The sequence below is a fragment of the Sorghum bicolor genome, chromosome 6 (genome assembly GCF_000003195.3).
Source record: "Sorghum bicolor cultivar BTx623 chromosome 6, Sorghum_bicolor_NCBIv3, whole genome shotgun sequence".
NCBI lineage: Eukaryota > Viridiplantae > Streptophyta > Magnoliopsida > Poales > Poaceae > Sorghum > Sorghum bicolor.
Genome location: NC_012875.2, coordinates 48,605,260 through 48,628,473, shown reverse-complemented (window position 1 = coordinate 48,628,473; position 23,214 = coordinate 48,605,260). Strand labels below are relative to the sequence as shown.

The 23,214-nt window shown below is 43.4% G+C and overlaps 4 protein-coding genes across 6 annotated transcripts; 1 reads left to right on the top strand and 3 right to left on the bottom strand.

Moving 5' to 3' along the window:
• LOC8073581 (copper methylamine oxidase) lies at window positions 5,665-12,636 on the top strand. The gene is made up of 12 exons (XM_002447991.2): window positions 5,665-6,288; window positions 8,431-8,540; window positions 8,616-8,921; window positions 9,153-9,265; window positions 9,387-9,717; window positions 9,793-10,008; window positions 10,097-10,333; window positions 10,577-10,762; window positions 11,126-11,266; window positions 11,660-11,928; window positions 12,036-12,117; window positions 12,249-12,636. Exons 1-12 carry the CDS (start codon window positions 6,051-6,053, stop codon window positions 12,366-12,368), a joined length of 2,349 nt encoding a protein of 782 aa, XP_002448036.1. The 5' UTR covers window positions 5,665-6,050; the 3' UTR covers window positions 12,369-12,636.
• Window positions 12,835-14,142, bottom strand: LOC8073580. Its single transcript, XM_002446616.2, has 2 exons — window positions 13,986-14,142; window positions 12,835-13,896 (listed from the first exon to the last, which is right to left on the bottom strand). Exons 1-2 carry the CDS (start codon window positions 14,037-14,039, stop codon window positions 13,234-13,236), a joined length of 717 nt encoding a protein of 238 aa, XP_002446661.1. The 5' UTR covers window positions 14,040-14,142; the 3' UTR covers window positions 12,835-13,233.
• On the bottom strand, window positions 14,289-15,430 carry LOC8073579 (glucan endo-1,3-beta-D-glucosidase). The gene is made up of 3 exons (XM_002446615.2): window positions 15,139-15,430; window positions 14,766-15,000; window positions 14,289-14,648 (listed from the first exon to the last, which is right to left on the bottom strand). Exons 1-3 carry the CDS (start codon window positions 15,244-15,246, stop codon window positions 14,623-14,625), a joined length of 369 nt encoding a protein of 122 aa, XP_002446660.1. The 5' UTR covers window positions 15,247-15,430; the 3' UTR covers window positions 14,289-14,622.
• On the bottom strand, window positions 17,164-20,401 carry LOC8073578 (F-box protein At1g70590). Of its 3 annotated transcripts, XM_021464173.1 has the most exons (5): window positions 19,687-20,400; window positions 19,152-19,285; window positions 18,699-18,706; window positions 18,524-18,635; window positions 17,164-17,844 (listed from the first exon to the last, which is right to left on the bottom strand). In XM_021464173.1, exons 1-5 carry the CDS (start codon window positions 20,273-20,275, stop codon window positions 17,671-17,673), a joined length of 1,017 nt encoding a protein of 338 aa, XP_021319848.1. In that variant the 5' UTR covers window positions 20,276-20,400; the 3' UTR covers window positions 17,164-17,670. The 3 variants fall into 3 exon arrangements, with proteins under 3 accessions (XP_021319848.1, XP_002446659.2, XP_021319849.1); XM_002446614.2 differs by having other exon boundaries at window positions 18,524-18,706; window positions 19,687-20,396; XM_021464174.1 differs by having other exon boundaries at window positions 17,662-17,888; window positions 18,524-18,706; window positions 19,687-20,401.

Here is a 23,214-nt window from a genome sequence, read left to right as displayed (position 1 = left end):
CACTTGTAGTGGTTCTAGTACAAATAAAGTGATGCACATAGACTAGGGAATATTAAGACTACTATTCACACAATGCAAACCATCACTACATGTGATTTAAAAAGAAACTTTTTTGTTTCATCATACCTCACCTTTATTTTGTCTCCCTCTTCTTTTTTAGCTTGGACCACCTTCTCTCTTCCTAAGTATATGTAGCTTTTGCAAACTACTATGACAAGTTTAGAGCAACTACTTTTTTATCTGATCCTACATGGCACTTGGGGCTACAAGCAAAAAACATGCATTGGGAAGCCCTAAACAAGCCCTAATAACTAAAAAAATATCTTAATAACAAAGATTTTTTTGATGTGGAATGGGTCAATTATGTTTCAGCTGCTTGAATATTTCAATGAACCATAGAAAATTATAACAAATATTGGAAAGCCACTAGAGATTGTTTTCATAAAAAGATGAGCAACTCTCAAAAGGGAGAGTACTTTATTATTGTGGATGGTTAATTTTGATTAACTTTATTAAAAATAGGATTGTCATGTATATGATATTTTTCTTTGAAGTATTAAAGAGTATCATCATGAAATTAAACTTTCGGTCAAAGTCTTTCTAAAGGAGACAACCATACAAAATGTATAGATTGATAAAGTGGAGCATGCTATATTACCAAGGGTATCATTGAGAATTTTAAACCTTGAATTACGTAATGTATGTGTTGCTCGTCATGGTTGTACAAATTATCGAATGAAGATGGGGTATGGCAAGAGATACACATGAATAAGTACTAAAAGATAAAACCTTTGATAAAGCTCAATGAAAGCGGAGAGATTCTCATTTTTATTATGCCTTATAAAGGTCAAAAGACTAATTTTTGGATCTTTCGGGTATTAATCTTGACCACTGATGAGTTCTAGGACAATAAGTGGTTAGGTTTTGCTCTCGAAGAACGTTACCTCTCCTTATATCACATTACAAAAAACACATTTCGGTTGTTCAATCCCTCGACCATACACCTATTAACATAACTTTTCTAAGGGTGTTAGTCCGGAGCAGGTTACTTGAGTGGAATGAACTGGTTACAAAAGTTGCATACTGTAGCTGGTTTAGCCAGAAATATTCCATCAAATGGTTCTTCACTAAACAAGTTCTTTTTTCGCGGTTGATAATTAGTAATAAAATCACATTGCCTATGAATAAATCTATATGGAAGCTAAAGTTAGCCTTCAAAATTAAGATCTCCAAGTGGTCCTTGATTGAGGGGGTCAGCTTAACAAAAGACAATCTTATGTTACAAAATGGAATGGTGAAGAGTTTTTTTTGCAACAATAAGAAAATCATCTAGCACCGATTTTTTTGTCATGTTGCAAGATTTATTTGAAGTTCTTCTAGTTACATTTGGTTTACATACAATAATTAATATGGTAGATTTTTCAGGTTTTGGCTTCAGCAGGTAGACTCGAAAAATGTGATCTTGAATTCGTGCGAGAGTAAGCATAGTTTTTTATTTATTTAGCTAAGTATAAATGATATTTTTTTTTTGACAAAAGGATATTAAATTCTTAGTTGTAGGTTATTTTGAGGACCACTTACTGGATCATCCTTCAAAAGGAGAGTGACATGTCAAATTTGAAGTGGGCATGTAGTATGATTGAGATCACAACAATAAAGATCTCTGGCAAGCATGGATAGTCGTCTTCCAGTACACTTAGAGGTTAATTTGCCAAGTCTTTTATTTGAGTTGCGTTTTGGGAGCTTGTTTCAAGCTGTCTGAGACTAAAATTGTAATTAAAAAAATGGCTGTTTACATAATTCAGATCACATATTTTTTTTCTACATAGTGCTCTTAATAAGTGATATAGAAACATATTGGGTTTGTTGTGGTAGAACTTCTCCATCTAAGTTTAGGTTATGGACTTGATATGGTGTTTATATTTTACTAGGAGTAAAGTCCATTACCGGTCCCTAAACTTGTGCTGTCGTGTCATCCCGGTCCCTAAACTCACAAATCGATTGTTTAGGACCTCAAACTTGTTCATCTGTGTCATCTCGGTCCCTAAACTTGTTCATTGTGTCATCCCGGTCCCTAAACTTAGAAATCATCCGTTTAGATCCTCAAAGTTATTCAGTTGTGTCATCTCGGTCCCTAAGCTTGGTTTGAATCTCATCTGGGTCAAAACAAAGCGATATAACAACTCTATATCAAAAAATAATTCATAACTTTTTCATATGAACTCAAATGAAGACAAATTTTATACCAAAGTTATAGTCCTCAGCACAATCTACAACTTTATAGTTGAAAAGTTTTTTATTTGAAGTCGTTTAGTGTTATAAAATTTAATTTTAAATTTTAAAATCTATAAACTTATAAAAAATATTTTGGGAACCTAAACGATTTTAATTTAAAAACTTTTCAACTGCAAAGTTGTAGATCATGTTGCTGCCTACAATTTTGATATAAAGTTTATCTTCATTTGAGTTCATATGAAAAAGTTATGAATTATTTTTCAATATAGAGTTTTTAGATTCGTCCTATTTTGACCCAGATAAGACTTAAAAACAAGTTTAGAGACCGGGATGACACAACTGAACAAGTTTGAGGACCTATATGGGAGATTTTTAAGTTTAGGGACCAGGATGACACAACCGAACAAGTTTAGGTACCTAAACGGTCATTTTTGCGAGTTTAAGGACCGAGATGACACATCCGAACAAGTTTAGGGACCGCTGATGGACTTTACTCTTTTACTAGATTCACTTCAGGATCTAACGACTTAGTTTCTTGTATTAGTGGTAGATAATATGCATGTGAATGGTGAGTGTCCATGATGATTCAGTCAATCTCATGACTTTTATTGTTGTACGAAATTTAAGGAGCTTTCGTGGTGTCAATTTGCGCTAACGAAGGGTAAGGCTACTCGTGTGGTGAGAATAAGCAAAGATATGATGCAGAATCGCGGATTATTTTATTCTGAGATGATAAGAACCTCGTCATCTTACTCGTCCTCCGTCCGTTCCGTGTCGAGGAGCCTGACGTGTGCCTGCTCTCGATCACAGATCACGCACTCACATGCGCCGCAAATCACATTTTAACCACTAGCGCCCGCAGTAATTTTGCGATAAAAATATACTCCGTACTAGTAGGTTCAACTGTTCATTCCCAGAATCATAGTTCAGGATACGTTGCCATGCTGAAATATTCTCCTCGTATACGTGACAAGCAGGACAGACAAAAGTGCCTTCTGGTGCATGAACATGACCAGTACTACTAGCTTTTCAGCAAGAAAAAGAGAAATCAAATTAAATAGCCAATGTGTTTGTCAGTCCACCGTGTTAACAGCGGTTTTGTCAATACTAATGGCATATACCTCGACTTGATACAATGGGCTATGGGCAGTAGAAACAAAAATGTGCGTCCTCCTGCAATGACATGTGTTTAAAATTTCAAGAAGTGTAATGACATGTGTTATTTTTGAAAAAATAATGACATGTGTTATCAGAGTAGCAAAAATACACTACCACATACTCCCTCCGTATATGATTTAGATGCCGTTTAGGACATCGATATGGTCTCCAAAACACAACTTTAATTTGACTTCTTTATTTTTATAAAAACATTTAGAAAAAATAATATATGTATATTTTTATGAAAGCATTTTTCAAGACAAATATATTCATATAATTTTTACATTTACAAACTCAATAATTTAAAAATTATTGATGATTTATATTCTTAATGTTTGACCTACACCTTATCCAAAACGATATTTAAATCATATACGGAGGAGTATTAGCTACTTGCTATATCGGAGTTCTACATGATGTATATACTGGGGCAATTCCTATCACATCATTATTAGGTCCATAATATAAGGGAACTTAATTAAGGTACAATTTTGTGATAAGTGTATAGGGACTGCAGTGCAAGGTAGATTTATATTATGACTTATCATGGTTGTATGCATGAGTTGGCATTCCATCAACATCATTGTACACAACGATTGGAACTATTGTTCACCCATACCTAATCTTGACAAATGACATGAACATAATAGCTTTGTCCAAAAAGAGTGCAGTTCTAGAGTCGTGTTCAATCAGACACTTTTGAGTTTGATTTGACCAGATATTTATAAAGAAATATTAATATTACATTTATCAAGAAATGTATTTTTCATTATACATGTTTAATGTTGTAAATGTTAATACTGTTTTCCATAAACCTTAGTCAAAATTAAGATAGTCTAACTTGAAACAAACATAAAATTGTATCATTTCTAGGATAGAGAAAATATTACGCAACCGGATATAAGATGTATATTAAATTACTACATATTTTTGAAACATTAAAACCAAGGTATGAAGGATGCTTTTGTCATCATGCAGCACCGCCGCCAAACATAAAACATTATGGGAGAGACGATAAGATCATTAGAACGATCGCCATCACCCGGAAATTTACATGGGAACAATTTGAGTCATTCTTCTATTGGGTAAGAAAAACATTACATGATGGTAGAGGTTTCTTCGTCCTTTCTTTAGGTGATTATCTTTGTTGCGTTTTTTTGGTCGCTCATGTTGAGAGCGGGTTGCCATTGGTAAGTTATTACCGTTGTTATAGCTATTGCTATTGTTTTTATCTTCTCGAGGACCATTGTTTATCTCATTGGTGCCTTCTTCTTGTCAATATAACCGACAAAAAAGTTATTATTAAACAAAAAAAATAGAAGGTAACAAATTGAACCGATCCTTGTTTTTCTATTTAGCAAGAGAAATTACTTGATTATGCCAGAAAGAATCTGGACCTTACTATTTTAGTATTTTATAGAATCTAAAATTCTACTAAATGCCTCCTAAACGAGTTACATCTTGCTTCGCATGAAAATGAAAAAGTGAAATGATTTTTTATCCAAGTGTACACAAATTTAAAGTACTCCCTCCTAATACACTTCTAAAATATATAAGGGGAAAACCAATGTTACTAGAAAAATATATACTTAGAGCAGTTTCAATGAGAAATTTTATAGCACAGTTACTAAGATTGTCACATTAGTTGTTGTGCTGATAACTATGCTAGCGGGTTTAATCTTGATGAAACTATATGAAACTTTCTTTAGCTCTCTTTTCATAATTAATCTGCCAAATCATCAAATTTGCTTGCGTGTTACAATATTAAATACAAATAAAACTCAGATAAACTTCTTATAACAAAAGATATATAGCAACAGGCAACATTGAAAATGGAAACAGTAGAAAAAGGTACTAGTGGTGGTGGTTCATGGTTTTTATTGTAGGATAAATTCTAAATGTTATAAGACCATATTTAATGAGTTTTATGTCCCAGGTTTCAATACATTTATATTTTATAAACTGTGTAGAAGAGTTTTATCCTATAATTTTTTTTATCATCTCACATTATAAATACGGTGACATATTAGCATATTCATGAAACTATAACAAAACCCATTAACACTGATCTAAGGGTACATTTATTTTGGAATGTTGAATTTTCCAGTACAAAGAGAGAGAAAAAAGAGTTCCCGTCGCCTTAATCCAAAAAAGCGATAATCCTATCGTATAACAAGAACGCAAAACACGGAAGAATCCAGCCCATCCACAGCGCACGCTCTGGTGACCTTTTTCCCCTGCCTTTTTTTCTATAAAATCCACGTGAGCCCCCGAGTCCCCGACGCATCGCTCTCCAAATCACCCGACGCGGCACATAACCCAACACCACTCTCCCTCTCCCAGTTCTCACCGCCAACGCCACCACCCCCACCATTGCAAACCACCGTCTCCCACCGGTTGCCGTTTCTCTCCCCCCACCCCTCCCTCGGCGGCTCCTCGCGGACGGAGAGAACCCCCGCTCCCTTGTCTAGGGTTCCAGGAACCCTAGCCCCGACCCGTACGCGCGAGTGCCCCGGCGACGAGGAGGCGGCGGAGAGGGGGGAGGGGGCAGAAGGCGCGGGAGGCGGAGGCCTGTGCTGTATGTCAGATCGTGGGAGCCGGCGAGGCGGAGGCGGAGGAGGAGACTACGGACACGGTCAGCTCGCGAACCCGCTCCAATGGCCGCAGCTAAGGAAAAGGCGTCGGCATGCTGCAGCCGCGATGCGCCCGCGCGTGTCGCTGGTGGCGCCCCTGTCGTCCCCATGCGAGCGATCGCCGCGTCCCCGGTCGGCAAGGTCGTCGCCCTCGCTGCGGGAGGCGGTGAGCGCGTGGCCGCGTCGGCCGCAGGCGCAAGCGGCGCCGTGATCGAGGAGATCGCCGCGGTCCAGCCCACCACAGCGAAGGCCTCCTCCAAAGGTATCCGAAATCGCGGCCACCTCCCTCCATCTCCGTCTGACCGTCTCTGTGTACCGATGAAGTCGGATCCTATTTTGATTGGGTCACGACTAATGTTACGGGAGTTTCCTGCCGTGCATGGATCTTAAATTAGGTGAGGCATGCCATGGTGGGTGTTTCCGCCGATCACGATTTTTCGTGAGGTTAGATGTTGGTTGAGGAAACGCAATCTTAGTGGTGGTAGCTGTATACAGACTACAGAGTGCATCGTTTCGTGCGCATGCAAAGCAGAGGATGCAGATTAGTTTGTAGGATCTGGCAGTTACGTGGATGATATTTGCACCAACAACATAAGAGTAGTTCTCGTGTGCATGCAACCTGATTGTACAGATTAGTAGGTCTTGAATCTGGGCGTGTGCAAATTAGATCTTGTAGAGGCAAACCGTGGTTTACTCTGCCCATCTGGCTAAAGTGATGATTGGAGCACGGGGTTTGATGTGATGGCTAAGGCCACACACCCATACTAGTGGGTCTTTACGCTCGCGAAAAAAAAATATATACTAGTGGGTCTTAGCTGTCACAAAATCTAAAAGTATAGTCAGTCTTTGTAGCCTACCGTTCAGAACTGTGCTCGATAACAGTTTGGTGCGCCAACTTTCTTTTTCTTTGATCACTAGTTGTAGTGATCAACTTGTTTTTTACTTCTACATATGACGAGGTTTCTGCCTTTCCGGTAGGGAAGAGAGGAAAATGTCCCAATTTGGATAAATGATGTCAGCTTGCCATTTGCCAACGGACTTATATGCTGCTTGTTTTTTTCAGATTTTTGGATCATATATAGGTCCACAGAGTTTTTGACATTCACATTTTTCATGTATGCGCCACTAGCATTAGCTGCTGGCGCATGCTGTTTCACACAGTCCACATGGTGCGCTGTGAGCATATCTTGTGTAGTAGTACCGTTTCTGGGGACTCTGAATTGATGAGGTGCACGCTACCATTGCACTTTATTGTGTTGTCTGGCCTGTCTGCGTGCTACCCTTTACTAGTTTCACCGGATGCTCGAGATGATGTTGACTTCGATGTTGTTTTTTTATCTGTAACGGGAAAATGACATTATATCAACCTTAACTTTTGTATCAAGTTTCAACCAAAAATATCATTAATGATTTGAGAGATCCTTCTTGATATTCTCTTATGGCTACCAAATTTCTGAGCAGTTGTCCTTTTGGTGGAAAGTATAACACTTTTTTGGCGAATGTGGAAAATATAAATATTTTTTCCTTTTCCAAAAATCTGTGGAGTAACTTTTAAATGATGTGACATGGATTTTCTGTGAAAATAACTATTTTGCATTTATAAATCTCCTGATTTATTCCTGTTGACCATCAGCTTTTTTATTAAGAAGAAGTGAAGTATGAGCAATGGTTGATACTTTTTTTAAAGGGCAGCAAGAGATTTGCTGCAAGGGAGGAAACTATGCAGGCCCGTGACAACAGAGGAAACTATGCACTTCCTATAAGAAAAAACAAGCTAGCAACGATTGATATTCTTATGTACGTTCGTATTCTAGTGAGGTCATAATGTTGGTGATTGTCTTTGCTGTGACCTGTGAATTGAAATAATGACATCAGTATATCTTGGAACAGAATTCTTAACTGACAACTAGATGTCTAGATCCAGGACATGACTGGTTGGTTACACAATATTTTAAGACTTTCATTTATACTGTATGGTCAACGCCAGTCGCCAGTACAGTTTCTTAACAACAATATATCTATCAGGTGGCACCTCTTCTGACACCTGATAAGCACAAGGGATCATTGCGGACCTGCCAAATTATCTATTTTGAAAGGTTGTCCTATGCTAAGATTTCTCAGTTATTCATGGGTTTTTGTGATTGGTAATTGGTCCATGTGTATTTCAGAACTTGTTTTTCGAGAAAAAAGTATTTCAGAACTTGTTGAAAGATGTTTGTGTAAGTTCTTATGCATCACCTGCCCCATATTCTTCCATATTGGTGATCACGGCAATTTGACAACCCTGCTTGACGTGGTTCTCTGTATTTACCATTTATTTAACAGCCTATAACCTAGATAGACACATACTATTTGAAATGTGTTAACTCAGCTACTGTTTTTCTTCACAAAAAAAAAAATGCAGGGATACCAATAATGACAAGAGCCCAGAGGTGCCACCCTTTAGACCCATTATCTGCAGCTGAAATTGCAGTTGCTGTAGCAACTGTAAGAGCTGCTGGAAGATCTCCTGAGGTATGCCAACAAAAGTTAGACACATGCTTTTCCATTAAATCTTGAAAATAATAATTCAACAAGTTCTAATTGTAGGAAAGGGACAGCATGCGCTTTGTTGAAGTTGTGCTGTTGGAGCCAGAAAAGAATGTCGTGGCATTAGCCGATGCCTACTTCTTTCCACCTTTCCAGCCATCGCTGCTCCCTAGAAGCAAAGGTTCTGCTGTTATTCCAAGCAGGTTACCTCCTAGGAGGGCCAGACTTGTTGTCTACAATAAACAATCAAATGAGACTAGCATTTGGATAGTGGAACTATCTGAAGTGCATGCAGCTACTAGGGGTGGACATCACAGAGGGAAGGTGATATCATCTGAAGTTGTTCCAGATGTTCAACCTGCAATGGTATGTCGACTAATTTTGTTCAGAATTCTTCATGCCTTGTGACTATTTGTCTCAATCTGCGATCCATCTAATTGTATGTAATGGCCTGTTATTATTTCACTATGGTATCTGTTTGTATTTTTCAAACGTTCATGTTACTCGGCTAGTTGAATTTATGGAATCTATGAAGAGAAGAGGTGCGGATGGCATGGATCATGTTACTCCACTATTTTAATTTTTTATCTTTGACAGGATGCTATGGAGTATGCTGAATGTGAGGCTACAGTCAAAAGTTACCCTCCATTTATTGAAGCTATGAAGAGAAGAGGTGTGGATGACATGGATCTTGTTATGGTGGATGCTTGGTAATCTATCTATAAGGAATTTCTCGGGCTAAAGTTTTCATATTGTGCTATGTTTCAACTTGCATTATCATATTTGTAAATAAATTGAAAGGAAAGTTAAAACTGTCTATTAAATTGTCAGGTGTGCTGGCTACTACAGCGAAGCTGATGCTCCAAGTCGCAGACTTGGCAAGCCTCTCATATTTTGCAGAACTGAGAGTGATAGCCCCATGGAGAATGGTTATGCTCGTCCTGTGGAAGGAATCCATGTTGTTGTTGATATGCAGAATAATGCTGTGATAGAGTTTGAAGATAGGAAGTTGGTTCCTCTTCCCCCTCCAGATCATTTGAGAAACTATACTCCTGGGGAAACAAGAGGTGGTGTTGATCGAAGTGATGTAAAACCACTTATCATCAATCAGCCTGAGGGTCCAAGTTTCCGCATTAATGGCTATTTTGTGGAATGGCAGAAGGTAATTCTTTGCTTAACTGCAATGCTGTTATTAATATAATGTTTTTAAATAAATAACACTTAATGGTTATGGCAGTGGAACTTCCGTATTGGCTTCACCCCCAAAGAGGGTTTGGTTATCTATTCTGTTGCTTATGTTGATGGTAGCCGTGGACGTAGACCTATAGCACATAGGCTGAGCTTTGTTGAGATGGTCGTTCCTTATGGAGATCCAAGCGAACCACATTATCGTAAGAATGCATTTGATGCTGGAGAAGACGGACTTGGAAAAAATGCTCATTCTCTTAAGAAGGTTATTTTGTTCAGTTCTTGATGAGTATACTCTTCTACACTTTAATGTTGCTTTGATTTGACTACTATTCTTTTACCTTTTTGTACAGGGATGTGATTGCTTGGGGTACATAAAATATTTTGATGCACATTTCACAAACTTCACTGGTGGTGTGGAGACAATTGAGAACTGTGTTTGTTTGCATGAGGAGGATCATGGGATCCTTTGGAAACACCAAGACTGGAGAACTGGTTTAGCAGAAGTAAGGCGGTCAAGGAGGCTTACCGTTTCATTTATCTGTACAGTTGCAAACTACGAGTATGGTTTTTACTGGCACTTCTATCAGGTAACTATTTCATTGGGTTTCCTCAATAATGCCAGAAAGTAAGTAGCATTTACCTACAATACCCAATATATATTATCTATAATTCTTTACTGTATAAGTTTGCTTAGTTATGTATGCATGAAAGAGTTCAATTTTGATACTGCAAAGATCACAGTTCATTGATGGTTTTAGTGATTGAATGTTACTTAAAATTTTCTGAAGCTTCAAAGTTTTTTAATTATTTGTTGATGCTCTTGGTTGCAGGATGGAAAAATAGAAGCAGAAGTAAAGCTTACTGGAATTCTCAGCTTAGGGGCCCTGATGCCTGGGGAATCAAGGAAATATGGCACAACTATTGCCCCTGGTCTGTATGCACCAGTTCACCAGCATTTCTTTGTTGCCCGTATGGACATGGCTGTTGATTGCAAACCTAACGAGGCTCATAACCAGGTGGGGGTTGCCATCTATTTGCACCTTTTTTACGAATCAAATTCTGCACAAAAAATAGTTAGCAATCTGAATGGGACCACATAAAATTTAATTATATCTTTACATCAGATCAGTAAAAAGACATCAAAATGACCTTATACCTGCTAATGTTACATAAACTACTTAGATGAAAGTTACTTGAGGCTACCAAAAAAGTGTTTATTCATCCATGTAATTTCCATAGTTTCCATAGAAGTATATGCTTCTTAGGCCTTAAGTGTGTAAAAACCACTGTGCATTGCATAAGGAGTATCAATCTGTGCCTTCATCCAATGCGTATATCCATTATATCAAAGCCATTGTGATTGATCATTTTTTGTTCAGGTGGTTGAGGTTAATGTTAAAGTGGAAAGTGCAGGCACACATAATGTGCATAATAATGCTTTCTATGCTGAAGAGAAATTGTTGAAGTCTGAGTTGCAAGCAATGCGTGATTGCGACCCTTCATCTGCACGCCACTGGATTGTAAGATACTGTTTTTCCCTTTGTTTTAACCTTTTGTTATTTCTACTAGTATGGTGGTACCATTAAATTGTGCATCCAGTACCTTGTCATTGTTTTTATGCTCATGCAATTCAATAGTGATGAAAATTACTGACTGGCTACTCTCTTCTGAGTTGTGACAATGGATGTGTTTTACTTTTCCTTTTCATGTTCCTTAGTATTTGTACCATTAATGATCTTGCATCAAGCAAATGTGAACATAGATGTCCTTAATATTTGCACTATTGTTGATTTACCATCGAATGAATGTTAGTATGAAACAATGATTGAAGATGACAAATCACAAATACAGTCCAAATACATTAATGTGTGCTATCCTGCCTGCTTATTTGAACTTGTTTGCATTCTGTTCAGGTACGTAACACACGGACTGTAAATCGGACTGGGCAGCCAACTGGTTACAGGCTCGTGCCTGGTTCGAACTGCCTGCCATTGGCTCTGCCTGAGGCGAAATTTCTGAGGAGGGCTGGGTTCTTGAAGCACAATCTCTGGGTGACTCAATACAAGCGCGACGAGATGTTCCCTGGAGGGGAGTTTCCCAACCAGAATCCTCGCATCCACGAGGGTCTGCCAACATGGGTCAAGAAGGATAGGCCTCTGGAGGAAACTGATATTGTTCTCTGGTACTTCATAATAGACCATTTTCTTGAAAGCCATACTGTTATGTAGAAAGCCATAAACTGGAATTGTTTCTTTCAAAATCTGATAAAACCGTGTTCTGCATCTACAGGTACGTGTTCGGTCTCACCCATATCCCCAGGCTGGAAGATTGGCCAGTCATGCCGGTGGAGCATATAGGCTTCATGCTCATGGTATGAGCTTTTGGTTTTTTCAGTTTCTATCATAGGCTGTGAACCATCGGATCCCTTCGTTGATTCTTCTCAGAGATATTGGCCTAATAACTTTCGTCGTTTCTAATGACTAATGATGTTTCTGCCCGCAGCCACATGGATTCTTCAACTGCTCACCTGCGGTCGACGTGCCTCCCAGCTCGTCCGATGCGGATGTCAAGGAAGCCGAGTCGCCCAAGGCCATCCAAAATGGCCTCGTTTCGAAGCTGTGAGCTTTCCAAGGGAGAAATCAGCGCGCGGCTGCTCTGCCTATATTTTATCGTATTTCTCGAATAAAAGGAAAACTGCACGAGATCCGTTTGTTTGCTGTTTGGTAATAACGTTCTGTTAGCTACACTTGTTTCTCTTTTTTCTAAAATTGGATTTCTATGCTTGTCAATCAGCGGGCTGTGAAGCTTTACATTGCTCGCGTACTAATAAAATACTGTTTGGACTTGCTTAATAGCACATTGAATATATTTTTGCCTCTGTTTGAATCTATCCTCCGTGCACAGATTGCGCGCATTCAATACATTTCGCCTCCCTATTATTTGAATGTCTCCACCTTCGTGCACAAAACTGACATTTTGCTCTGCTTATATGTCTTAAAGGATCATCGTATAAGCGCACCGGGCATCTCTATAATATTTGTACTGATATTCAGTCTGAACTCTGAATCCTTTTCAATAGAGAATTTGATAAGCTAATGATCTTTCTTCCTGTCTCTTATAATCAGTCTTAACTCTGAAGCCACTTTCAGCTTGTTGGACCCACTGTCCATATCCGAGCATTCATGCATTTCTTACAAAACATTAATTCTCCTATTACAAAGGCAAACAAATAACAGTATACCACTGTCATGCTAGATCAATTTCATGCCTCACAGGGAAATTACAGCATATCCTGTTAAGCCAAACCAAAACATTGCTACGTCATCCAGGGTGAGACAAAAAGTGAAGCTTGAGATGCAGGTGCAGTTGCTCGATTTACATTATCCAGGGAAGAGAAGGCAAGAGTGATGCAAACCGGAGACATGCGGTTTTGTGAAACTGATTGGAAAGGTAGGCAGTTACCGGATGCGCTTATTATTATGGACCATCACTCCGACTCGTCCGTCAACTGCCGTGGCGGATCGTGGTCCAAGAAGTCCTTGACGCTGGCCGGGAACGCAACGGCCGCCGTGTCGCCGGAAGCCCTGGCGAGCAGCAGGTGCGCCAGCCTCGCGGGCTCCCTGCACCCGACGCCTCCCCCGCGGTGGTAATGGCGGATCCAGGCGTCCAGCCTCGCCTTCTCCCTGTCGCACTTGGGTCCGACCATGCCCACGACCTTGGCCAGGAACCCGTCGGCGCCGCTGCAGTCGCACCCGCCTCCGTCTTCGTCGTCGCGGCGGATGCTGTCGCCGCCCCACGGCGGAGGTTGCGGCGGTGACAGGCCGAGCAGCGCCATGAGCCTCGCGATGTCCTCCCCGCCGCCGTCGTCTCCGTCGTCGTCATCCTGTTGGATGCGCTGGTCCTCTTCGGTGACGGCGGTGAGGAAGTCCAGCGCCGGGCCGCTGCTGTCGCGGTCCGCGGCCGTGCCGCTGGGCGCTGGTGCGGGCGCTGCTGGGTCGAGGAAGAGGAGGGGGGAGGCGGTCATGGTGTCCGAGAACGGCGACGCCTCGGATTGGCGCGCCGTTGCTGCTGCCGTTGCCGGTGTCGGCGGCGGCGGGCTCTTCTTCTGCTCCTGGTGTTGCTCCGACTCCGAGGCCAGTCGGTGTTCCACCTGGAGAGGAGACCAAAAGCGCTCGCGGCGTCAGAGGAGGGAGGGATATGCTTGTGTGCGATTGGAGAAGAGAATGGTTCGGGGCCCACCCGCTGGAGGGAGGCGAAGAAGCCGGCGTGCCGCGAGAAAGGCTGCTGCCGCATCGTGCCGTCGCCGGGGGGACAGGAGTGGTGCGGTGGTGCCGGGCAGCGACGCGCCGTGGGTTCGGGGTTGCTTTCGGGCGCCGCCGGCGCGTTTGTGTTGGTCACGGTGAACAAGAGGAGAACGAGGGAGATCGGGTTGAAGTGAATCGTTTACGTTGTTTGACGGCCGCTGGATTGAATTGAACAGATCACACGCAGATCCGTCGATTCTCATTTTTGAATTGAGTGGCGAAAAAAAGAGAGAGGGGGAAATCTATGCAGCACCGCTGCAGTGAATTTGAATTTGAATTCGAATTTGAAAGCACATGAACGGACACACCAACGAGTTTCTTGTAAATCTCCAAATGTCTGTCAAACTACAACACGTGCGGCTACCGGGGCACAACACATCACAAACAAATCTGCATTTGGTAAATTGGGCACTCTAGACTAGAAAAACCAGCAATCTGCATAAAAATGCAGCCGGGCACGATGGATCTCTCTCGTCTGCATCAGTCAATCATCAGTAGTTTAGTCTGCGCCGCCGCCTCCACAATCGGCAAACACTCCTCCTCCTCCTCTTCCTCGTCGTCAGTATAAGTCATCAGTAGTACGTGCACGAGCCATAACCTGCAAAACGAGCGAGCCACATTCGATCCATGAGATGACACACATGGACGAAGAAGAAAGGGTTTCAGAGCCGGCGGCGCTCGGCAGCAACGGGATGGATTTGGTGTGGTGTGGTACTTGGATCGGACTGCACGACGAGCGCGGAGCTGTTGAAGTAGCAGTTCCAGGCGTGCCTGCCGCTGTAGGCGTAGTAGAGGTTCATGGCGACGGCGGCGCGGGACACGAGGCTGTCCGGGTAGTAGCACGGCCCGCCCTTCTGGATCACGGCGCAGCTCACCTGGGAGCACGCGTAGTCCAGGTTCTGCGCCAGGATCTCGTTCGACGCCGACGGCTTGGCGATGCACCAGGTTTTCTGCAGGTCGTTGTTCCCCACGCACCACGACAGATCCAATCCAATCCAATTCATCATTTGAGAATTGATGACGACAAATTGACAAGGGAGACACAAAGGTGAAGAGCAGGCGTAGATTTCAAGTAGTAGTAGTAGTACCTGTCCCTCCACGAGACCAACGGTGCTGCCTGAGGTGAAGTAGAGGAGCACAAGCCCCAGCGAGAAGAGCAGGAGCGACGCCGACGGCCGGTCTCCTCCCCGCCGCATCTTGCTCCTTGCTGCCTTGCTGGGGGACTAGTGGCTCACTGGCTCTGCGCTCAGAACTGTCTGCACTGAAGAGTGAAGAGTAGTAGGAGTAGGGAGCTGGTGTTATAAAGGCAAAGCTTGGGGGGAGAGGAATTCCCGTGCTTGATTATTGCCTTGTTGAGTAGAGTAGACAGTAGAGTAGGTGACACTGAGACTCAGCTTGCTTGCTGGGATGCTCTCAAGCATGCTACACACATGTGACAGCGTGAATTTGTGACCGGCACAGGTCTCTGGCTTCCACCCAAGGCAACCAACCATGTGCTTCAGCAGGATAACAAATAGTACTCAAATGGTACTGCCGATCTTGTTCCGGTCCGCGATCTCTCTCTCTCTCTCTCTCTCTCTCTCTCTCTCTCTCTCTCTCTCTCTCTCTCGTCAGTTTTTGACTGTGCTGTGCAATGCAGGGCATCTTTATCTTGGGCCTGGCCCCCCTCATCTGATCACAAAGCTTGGTGGATCCACACAGGACATTTTGGCCCACGTTGACCAACTCCTGGTTATTATTCACAGTTTTCTGTCCCCAGTCTTTCTGATGTAAGCTAGTCAAAGCAGGATCGATGGAGAGAAAAAAAAAAACACTGCTGAGGATCGAATTTCTTTCAAATTTGAGCTTACTGTACAGTTGTACTGCTTCCCAACACAGTTGAAGAATTGCCCCTTTTATCTACTAACCACCAGAGTTTCTATCCACGGATGGCTCTGCAATAAACAGAGAGAGAGAGAGAGAGAGAGAGAGAGAGAGAGAGAGAGAGCCACCAATGATTACCAAATGATGCATTACTTTACCTGCTCCTGATCCATCATCCATGTGGGTTCCATTACTGCGAGATAGAGATAGATCCAAAAATTAAATACTACGCCCTGGCCGTAAAAGATGTCATCACTCATCAGGCACTTGAACGTACCTTCGCTTTGTTCCTGGTTCTTGTCGTTACGCCGTTTCCATTTGGCTTTGCTCCTGCTTTCCCGTCCATCCCACGCGGAGGAACTTGAGGCGATCCATTCATAAAAAGAGTCACATCTTTGAGTTGAGCCACATCTCGAATTGATTTCTCAGAAATGTTCTCAAGGTTTGGGGTCTTTGCGAACCTTTGTTCTCAAAGCAAAATATTCACAAACCTTCTGCGAACACCAAACACAATCGAAGCAGAGCAGAGAAATTCCTATGGCACAAGGTAGATCTAAACTGACCAATGTATTACAAGAGCCAAAAGGCGGCAAGGCAACTAGCACAAGAAGCACATGCTGCACCAAACCCATGGTGTCCTGCACAATCGAGCTCGAGGAAAATGGAAACTAGAAAGCGATGGGTGTGAAACCAATCTCGATCAAACATCTCTTGAACCGAGCAGAAAACATCGATGGCTTCGTCGTTCCCTCGAAGCTAGCTGGGGCTTGTCGAGGTCGAGGACGGTGGCCTGGCCTAGCCATCGGCCATGGCGTTGACAGCAGCGCGTGCATGTAGTTCTCATCTTCAGTTTAGGCCCTGTTTAGTTTGTCCCCTAAAATTTTTTCATCCATCCCATCGAATCTTTAGACACATGCATGGAACATTAAATGTACATAAAAAAATAAACTAATTACACAGTTTGGTTGAAAATCGCGAGACGAATCTTTTAAGCCTAGTTACTCCATGATTAGCCTTAAATGCTACAGTAACCCACATGTGCTAATGACAGATTAATTATGCTTAATAGATTTGTCTTGCAGTTTCCTGACGAGCTATGTAATTTGTTTTTTTATTCGTTTCTAAAAACCCCTCCCGACATCCTTCCGACACATCCGATGTGACATCCAAAAAATTTTTATCAGCGATCTAAACAGGCCCTGCTAGTTATCTTCAGACATCCTATCAATCATGAGAACCGGAACCTCATCGGAGGTCATCATTGCTCGACTGCAACAAATAAAGACATTTGTCCACTATGTCTATGTCTATGTCTAGATATTTCTGATATAGACACAAATGTCTACTTATGTCCATGTCCAGACACAAATGTCTATGTCAGTGTTCAGACATTTCTGCTTTTTCTTTCAACTCATAAAGACACAAAGCCTCCAGGCTTCGGATATAAACTGATGAAACCAGCAACTTGCACATGTACAGTTTAGTTGTGCGACTGGCATCTCCTTCATAACTAGTATTCGCTACAGAACTTTCTATACTACAACTACAGGTTCTCCTGCTATTACATCTGCCAATGGATGGCTTTATACAAAGAGCCACAGTATGGCTACTGCAGTCTGCAGGTTAACATTCTTGAGGATGCTGTGTTTACTTCACCCTTCCATGGCGTCTGGCATGCTTCAATTTTGGCTACATACGATGTAGGTATGGACATCTTGACGATATGGTTGTTTACACTTTGACGTTGGTGCATTTCCTCACCTTCTAGGATGGAGTGTCCTAGGCTTCCATTTATCAGCGTCCGACATGGCACGCTGTTTATTCACAACAGAGAGCGATTCAAATATCACATCTCTCATGTGGGCAGCAGCGTATTCTCCACGCCGTGTTGCCAACTCTAGATACATGAGAGACTTGACCTTGTCTCCTGCCTGTATAGAAGAGAGACATCATCACAAGAAAAGAGGGCCACCACCTGAGTTACAGGTAAACACATGGATATCTTAAAATTGAGGAAGCAATCACAGTATAGGGGAATCTGGCATGGGTTTGTGTTATAAGGAACTTATAATACTTCAATACAAGGGATTAAGGGCTGATCTATTTAATAGCATGCTGTGAAAATTATTATCATCTTGAGCTGTAGACACTACCATCTTTGTGTTTAAAAAATTTACCCTGCCTATGTTATTTGAGCTGTAGGCACTACCATCTTTGTGTTTAAGAAATTTACCTTGCCTATGTTATTTGCACATCCACTCTGATCCTAAACACCTTTACAAAGGAATTAGATCAGCTGCAATGCTATTTAAGTTTTACCCATGTACAGTGCTCGTTTGCAATGAAAACATGGAAAGTCAATGCCAGCATGGTGCAGCTTAGTAGGAAATCTGATTATGCGGGAACTCCTAGGACAATTTCCATTCAAGCATTATGTCCTAACCTTATGTGGGCACAATTTACAAACTGAAGTGCATAATAGCAAGCAACGCAGGACAACATCCAGAAAAACAGTTCTAAAGTGCACTGCTATGCCAAACATTTTGAAACAAACAAATCAAGATAAGCAAGTCTGGCACTCCCATGGGAAAGAGATAAGTGAAGACATACCGCACAAAGTTTAATACCACACTCATAAAGAGCTTTCTTGTGACCACAATCAGCAGCTAGTTGAAGCCACCTCTTAGCGCGCACTGGATCCTGTGAAAGCCCTTCACCATAGCTGTAACACAAGGAAATGTTATACATGGCTCGTACATTCCCTCCCTCTGCAGCTCGTAAATACCATTTTGCCTGCATTAATAATAGTCTTTCAGATTACACATTCCAACTCTCAAGTACTACAAAGAATATGGGAACCTGCTGGTAGTCCAGTATCTGCTTGTTACTGTATTTTGATTGGTCCGGGTGACATGATCCTAAGTAAAGGAAATCCAACCAATATTCTTTTCTAAAAAAAACTAGTTTCTCTTAGTTGAGTTAAAGAACTTCAACAGAATCTGGTAATCCCAGCATCATAAGATCAGAGGGTAACAAGTAGTTCAGCAACTGAACATCTGTTGTCTATTCCTAATCTCTATCTAGTAAGAGGTGTGATAAATGCATAGATGTATAAACCAGATAGTGTATCGATCCTAGTTTTTTCACAATGCATCTAGAAAACAGAAGTACTTCTAATGTATGGAAAAATTTGCAAAATGGTGTGCGACACCGAAATAGCAGAGGTATCACATCTTACAGCTTCCTTCTGACTCCGTTTGACACCCTTCCCGTTCTGCAAGCAAAGGCCTAGGTTGTATTGAGCACGAGCATTGCCTGCAGATGCTGATGGATAAAACCATCTAATAGCTTCCTCGGCCTTGGGTGGATCAGCTGCAGAAATATTTGGCAGCAATATCAGGTGCAATGCCTTGAGACGAACAAGACGATTTATCGCTAACTAACTAACAAATAACATGCTTGACTACACTGATCAATTATCAGTGGATTCTTTATTACTATGCAGAGTTTAGAGTTGGACATAAACAACCCAAAGTTTACTAAATGAATCTGAACCTCAAGAGACAGTGTAACAGTCTGACAGAGCACAGCGGAAAGCTTCCCAAAAAACTATTACTTAGAATGGTTCAAAAGTCCTGCAGATAAAACTAATAGTGTATATAGATGAGTGGTTAGAAGCGTAACCCTTCCTGAATTCTGAATATTTCTACAATCACCTAGAACAAGTCTCCCTGAAAGCTAATCCTGTGAAGTGTGAACCAAATCCACCATACCTTCAAGGAAGGAGACTCCAAGATTGCACATCCCAACGGGATGGCCCAGGTCCGCCGCGCTCCGGTAGTAACCGACGGCCTCCTCCCGCCGCCCATCCTCCCAGCACATGAGCCCGGCGTCCACCATCGCCGCCGCGGAGCCCAGCCTCGCGGCCCGCCGGAACAGCCCCAGAGCGCGCTGCCTCTCCGTCTCGAGACGTCCGCCACCGGCCCCCCCGCGTGAGGACGCGGGTCCCGCCACGAGGCCGTGCTTGACGCGTCGGCCGAACGCGTGCAGCGCCGCGGCCTCGCGGAGCGGCCGCAGCGCGTCCCGCCACGCGCGGCACGCGCGGCTGGCCGCCGCGACGTCGGAGGCGCACGCGGCCGCGAGGGCCCGGTGGACGAGCTCCGGCGGGAGCGCGGAGAAGTCCGCCGCGCCCTGCGGCGTCGGCGCAGGCGCAGGCGCGGGCGGGGGCTTGTGCTTCTTGGAGTGCCGGCGGCGCCGGCGGTGCGCGGACGGCGACGGCGACGGCGACGCGCGGGGCCGGGAGGAGAAGGGCGGCGGCGAGGGGGTCGGGGGCGGCCAGGTTTGGCTCGCGTCCATGTCCATCAGAGGAGGACGGGGAGGGCCCGCGCCGAGCCGCGTCGTCGGGCCAGGGGGCGGGTTTGTTGGTCTCGGAGCCGGTGGGAGTGGGACTTTTTTTTTTTTGGAGCAAAAGGTGGGAGGGGGACTGGCAGAGTGGCAGGACCGGAGCATGTCGCCGATACGCACCATTTGTTGGTGTTGAGTGTTCTGACGCGTGGAGGACTGGTGTGGTGGTTCATTGTGTGAATGGCGGGTGGGGTCACAGGCTGTTTGGGCTGTGTGACAGTGACTAATCAATTGCAGCGGGGTGTGTTGCGCCAATCTGGTCGGAATAAGGGCCTATTTAGATTGGGAACGAAAATTTTTTGGATGTCCCATCGGATGTGTCGGAAGGATGTCGGGAGAGGTTTTTAGAAACTAATAAAAAAACAAATTACATAGCTCGTCAGGAAACTGCAAGACAAATTTATTAAGCATAATTAATCTGTCATTAGCATATGTGGGGTTACTGTAGCACTTAAGGCTAATCATGGAGTAACTAGGCTTAAAAGATTCGTCTCGCGATTCTTAACTAAACTGTGTAATTAGTTTATTTTTTTATCTACATTTAATGTTCCATGCATGTGTCCAAAGATTCGATGGGATGGATGAAAAATTTTTGGGTGGGGAACTAAACAGGGCCTAATTCTAATGCTGTAGTATGTTAGTATCTTAGACGGTCCTATAACCGGTTTTAATAGAGTTTTATGTACATTAAATATATTGATATAGCACTCTATTAATAAAGAGAGGGATGATAAGAGTTTCACAGGAGTAGATAGAGTTTCGTTCCCATAAAATTTTTCTGCACTGTTTATAAAATATGGATGTTTGTAAACTATGTCATGATGACACTTGCACTGAGGATGGTCTAAGTATGCATCGGAAATTAGAGGAGTGATTTAGAGAGATAATGATAGTTTGATCTCCTATTTTCTTAAATTCTTAATCGGAGACTAACCCTCTACCAAAACCCAAACGAGGGGCACCTATGTTGGTCGATGTCGTCTTGATCTCAAGGCAAGGCAAGGCATACCCATATTAACGAGTTATGTTTATCGTTGTACTATGTAAATTCTAAATTGAGACATTATTTACTATATCAAGTACATGCATCGTTGCTTGCCAAGTCCATGTGATTAGGCACATGTTATATCAGCCAGTTCTTAGTGAAAGGATCGGTAAATGACCATACGCATTAATTGAATTTGACTTTGAACCATTAAAGTGTGGTAAAGGGGAAACATCGAAGCTCTCTCAATTAGGTGTAACCAGAATTGTTATTCATCATCCTTACAGTGTCTCACAGAGACACTATTTATAGGCATTCATGGACATCATACGAGATCAGATTGCCTTCAAGCAGTTATACCATCCCCAGAATGCGTCCAACTTTCCCTCAAAAAAAAGAAGGCGTCCAACTACCCTAGTGCACACGGTCCACTTTGCTTAGCTCTTTCTTTGGTGTCATTGCTGGCTCTCCTCACTTGGAGCTCGACTTCTTCACCCGTTGCCCCTTCGCCTTGGGGCGTCTAGGTGCTGCCTTGACCTCACCGCCCTACATATCGCCCCCTTCCATTGGCGAACCATCTGCCATTCGCCTCCCACTTGCCGAATGGGATGAGCGTGGCGAACACTTGCAATGGCAAAACATGGTGAAACAGCATGCGAGTACATGTTGTGGCAAAAACACGTGCGCTCGTGGCGGTAACTAAATGCGAGATGAGTGCTCTTGTCATCATATCGCCACCCTCCCGACGTTCTTCATAGCTTTTACTCCGCTCGTGGACCTTGAGACCCGCAAGTATGTCAGAAAAATCTTGTGAACACCTCTAGCGTCAGCTGGTGGAAATGGTGACCTGACGAAGGGTGGCACTTTTCGCTTGCCATGACTCTGGACAGTTTCGATCGAAGAGAGGGTCACCAACAAGATGAGAGTTTGTATGTTTTACACAAAGTTGTGGAGGTCATTGGTGAAAGAAACAGAGCTACCACTAAAACTAGGAGAACTTCATCTATAAATAACTCGGTTGAATCTTTTGACCAGAGGCTAATTTTACTTCTCTAGACATGTGTTTGAGCATATAGGACGGCGGTTGCACATGGCAAGAGCTTGGCTCGGCCTGAACTACATGTGAGTTGAACCTCACAACCTTCATAGTATATGACAGACGCTCCACTGCGCTAATAGTGTATTGCATCCAGTAAATAAATTATGCCACAGCCACACTTAACCACCTATATCTAACTGCCACCAGCAATTATGCTCCACCCGTTCCGTTGCAGATCAGATCCCAAATCTCATCGACTCGACTCAATTCCTCCCGGCCCAGTCCGAGTGAAGGAAAACACACCTTCCTCTTCCTCCTCCCCTTCAAGACTTTAACCACTTACAGGTCGAGCTCCCGGCCAGCTGCTCACTCACTCACGCTGCACACACCTCAACCAGCTCAGTGAATTGATCTGACTGCGCGATTACAGCACGAGCGCTAGCCAACAGAGCAAATGGAGAGAATACCCAACCTGTTACACCGTCCTACTCTCGCCGTACTGCTCCTGCTGCTGCTGGCACTCCTCCTGAGCTCCTCGTCGACGGTGGCAGCGCGTGCCACTGTGACGACGACGACGACAGAGAGCTCCGGAAATGGCTCCGGCGGCTACTTCCGGAGCAGGAAGCTGCTGGTAACCGCGCCGCGGGTGTCACCGGGATCGCAGCAGCAGATGGACGCCAGCCTCTGGCGGTGGACGACGCCGTTCAGGGGAGCGAGGGCCAGCCTCGGCCGCCGTGTGCCGGGGTCCCACGGGAACCCGTCTCATAACTAGCAGGTACGCATTGCATTGTCTCATTTGGAAACCAAAAAAAAAAAACTGTGTGGTTTAGAATTCGGATTTCTCCAATTTGCTTTGTGTTTTCAGGGTACAGA

Coding starts and splice junctions, on each gene's coding strand:
- LOC8073578 (XM_002446614.2), bottom strand. CDS start 20,275: ATGGACATGGACGCGAGCCAAACCTGGCCGCCCCCGACCCCCTCGCCG. Junction 18,707..19,151: donor AACGGAGTCAGAAGGAAGCT/GTAAGATGTGAT, acceptor TTATTAATGCAG/GCAAAATGGTATTTACGAGC. Junction 17,845..18,523: donor GTGGTATTAAACTTTGTGCG/GTATGTCTTCAC, acceptor TCTTCTATACAG/GCAGGAGACAAGGTCAAGTC.
- LOC8073580 (XM_002446616.2), bottom strand. CDS start 14,039: ATGCGGCAGCAGCCTTTCTCGCGGCACGCCGGCTTCTTCGCCTCCCTC. Junction 13,897..13,985: donor TCTTCGCCTCCCTCCAGCGG/GTGGGCCCCGAA, acceptor TCTCCTCTCCAG/GTGGAACACCGACTGGCCTC.
- LOC8073581 (XM_002447991.2), top strand. CDS start 6,051: ATGGCCGCAGCTAAGGAAAAGGCGTCGGCATGCTGCAGCCGCGATGCG. Junction 8,922..9,152: donor CAGATGTTCAACCTGCAATG/GTATGTCGACTA, acceptor TATCTTTGACAG/GATGCTATGGAGTATGCTGA. Junction 10,334..10,576: donor TTTACTGGCACTTCTATCAG/GTAACTATTTCA, acceptor TCTTGGTTGCAG/GATGGAAAAATAGAAGCAGA.
- LOC8073579 (XM_002446615.2), bottom strand. CDS start 15,246: ATGCGGCGGGGAGGAGACCGGCCGTCGGCGTCGCTCCTGCTCTTCTCG. Junction 15,001..15,138: donor TTGGTCTCGTGGAGGGACAG/GTACTACTACTA, acceptor AACGACCTGCAG/AAAACCTGGTGCATCGCCAA. Junction 14,649..14,765: donor CGTCGTGCAGTCCGATCCAA/GTACCACACCAC, acceptor CTCGTTTTGCAG/GTTATGGCTCGTGCACGTAC.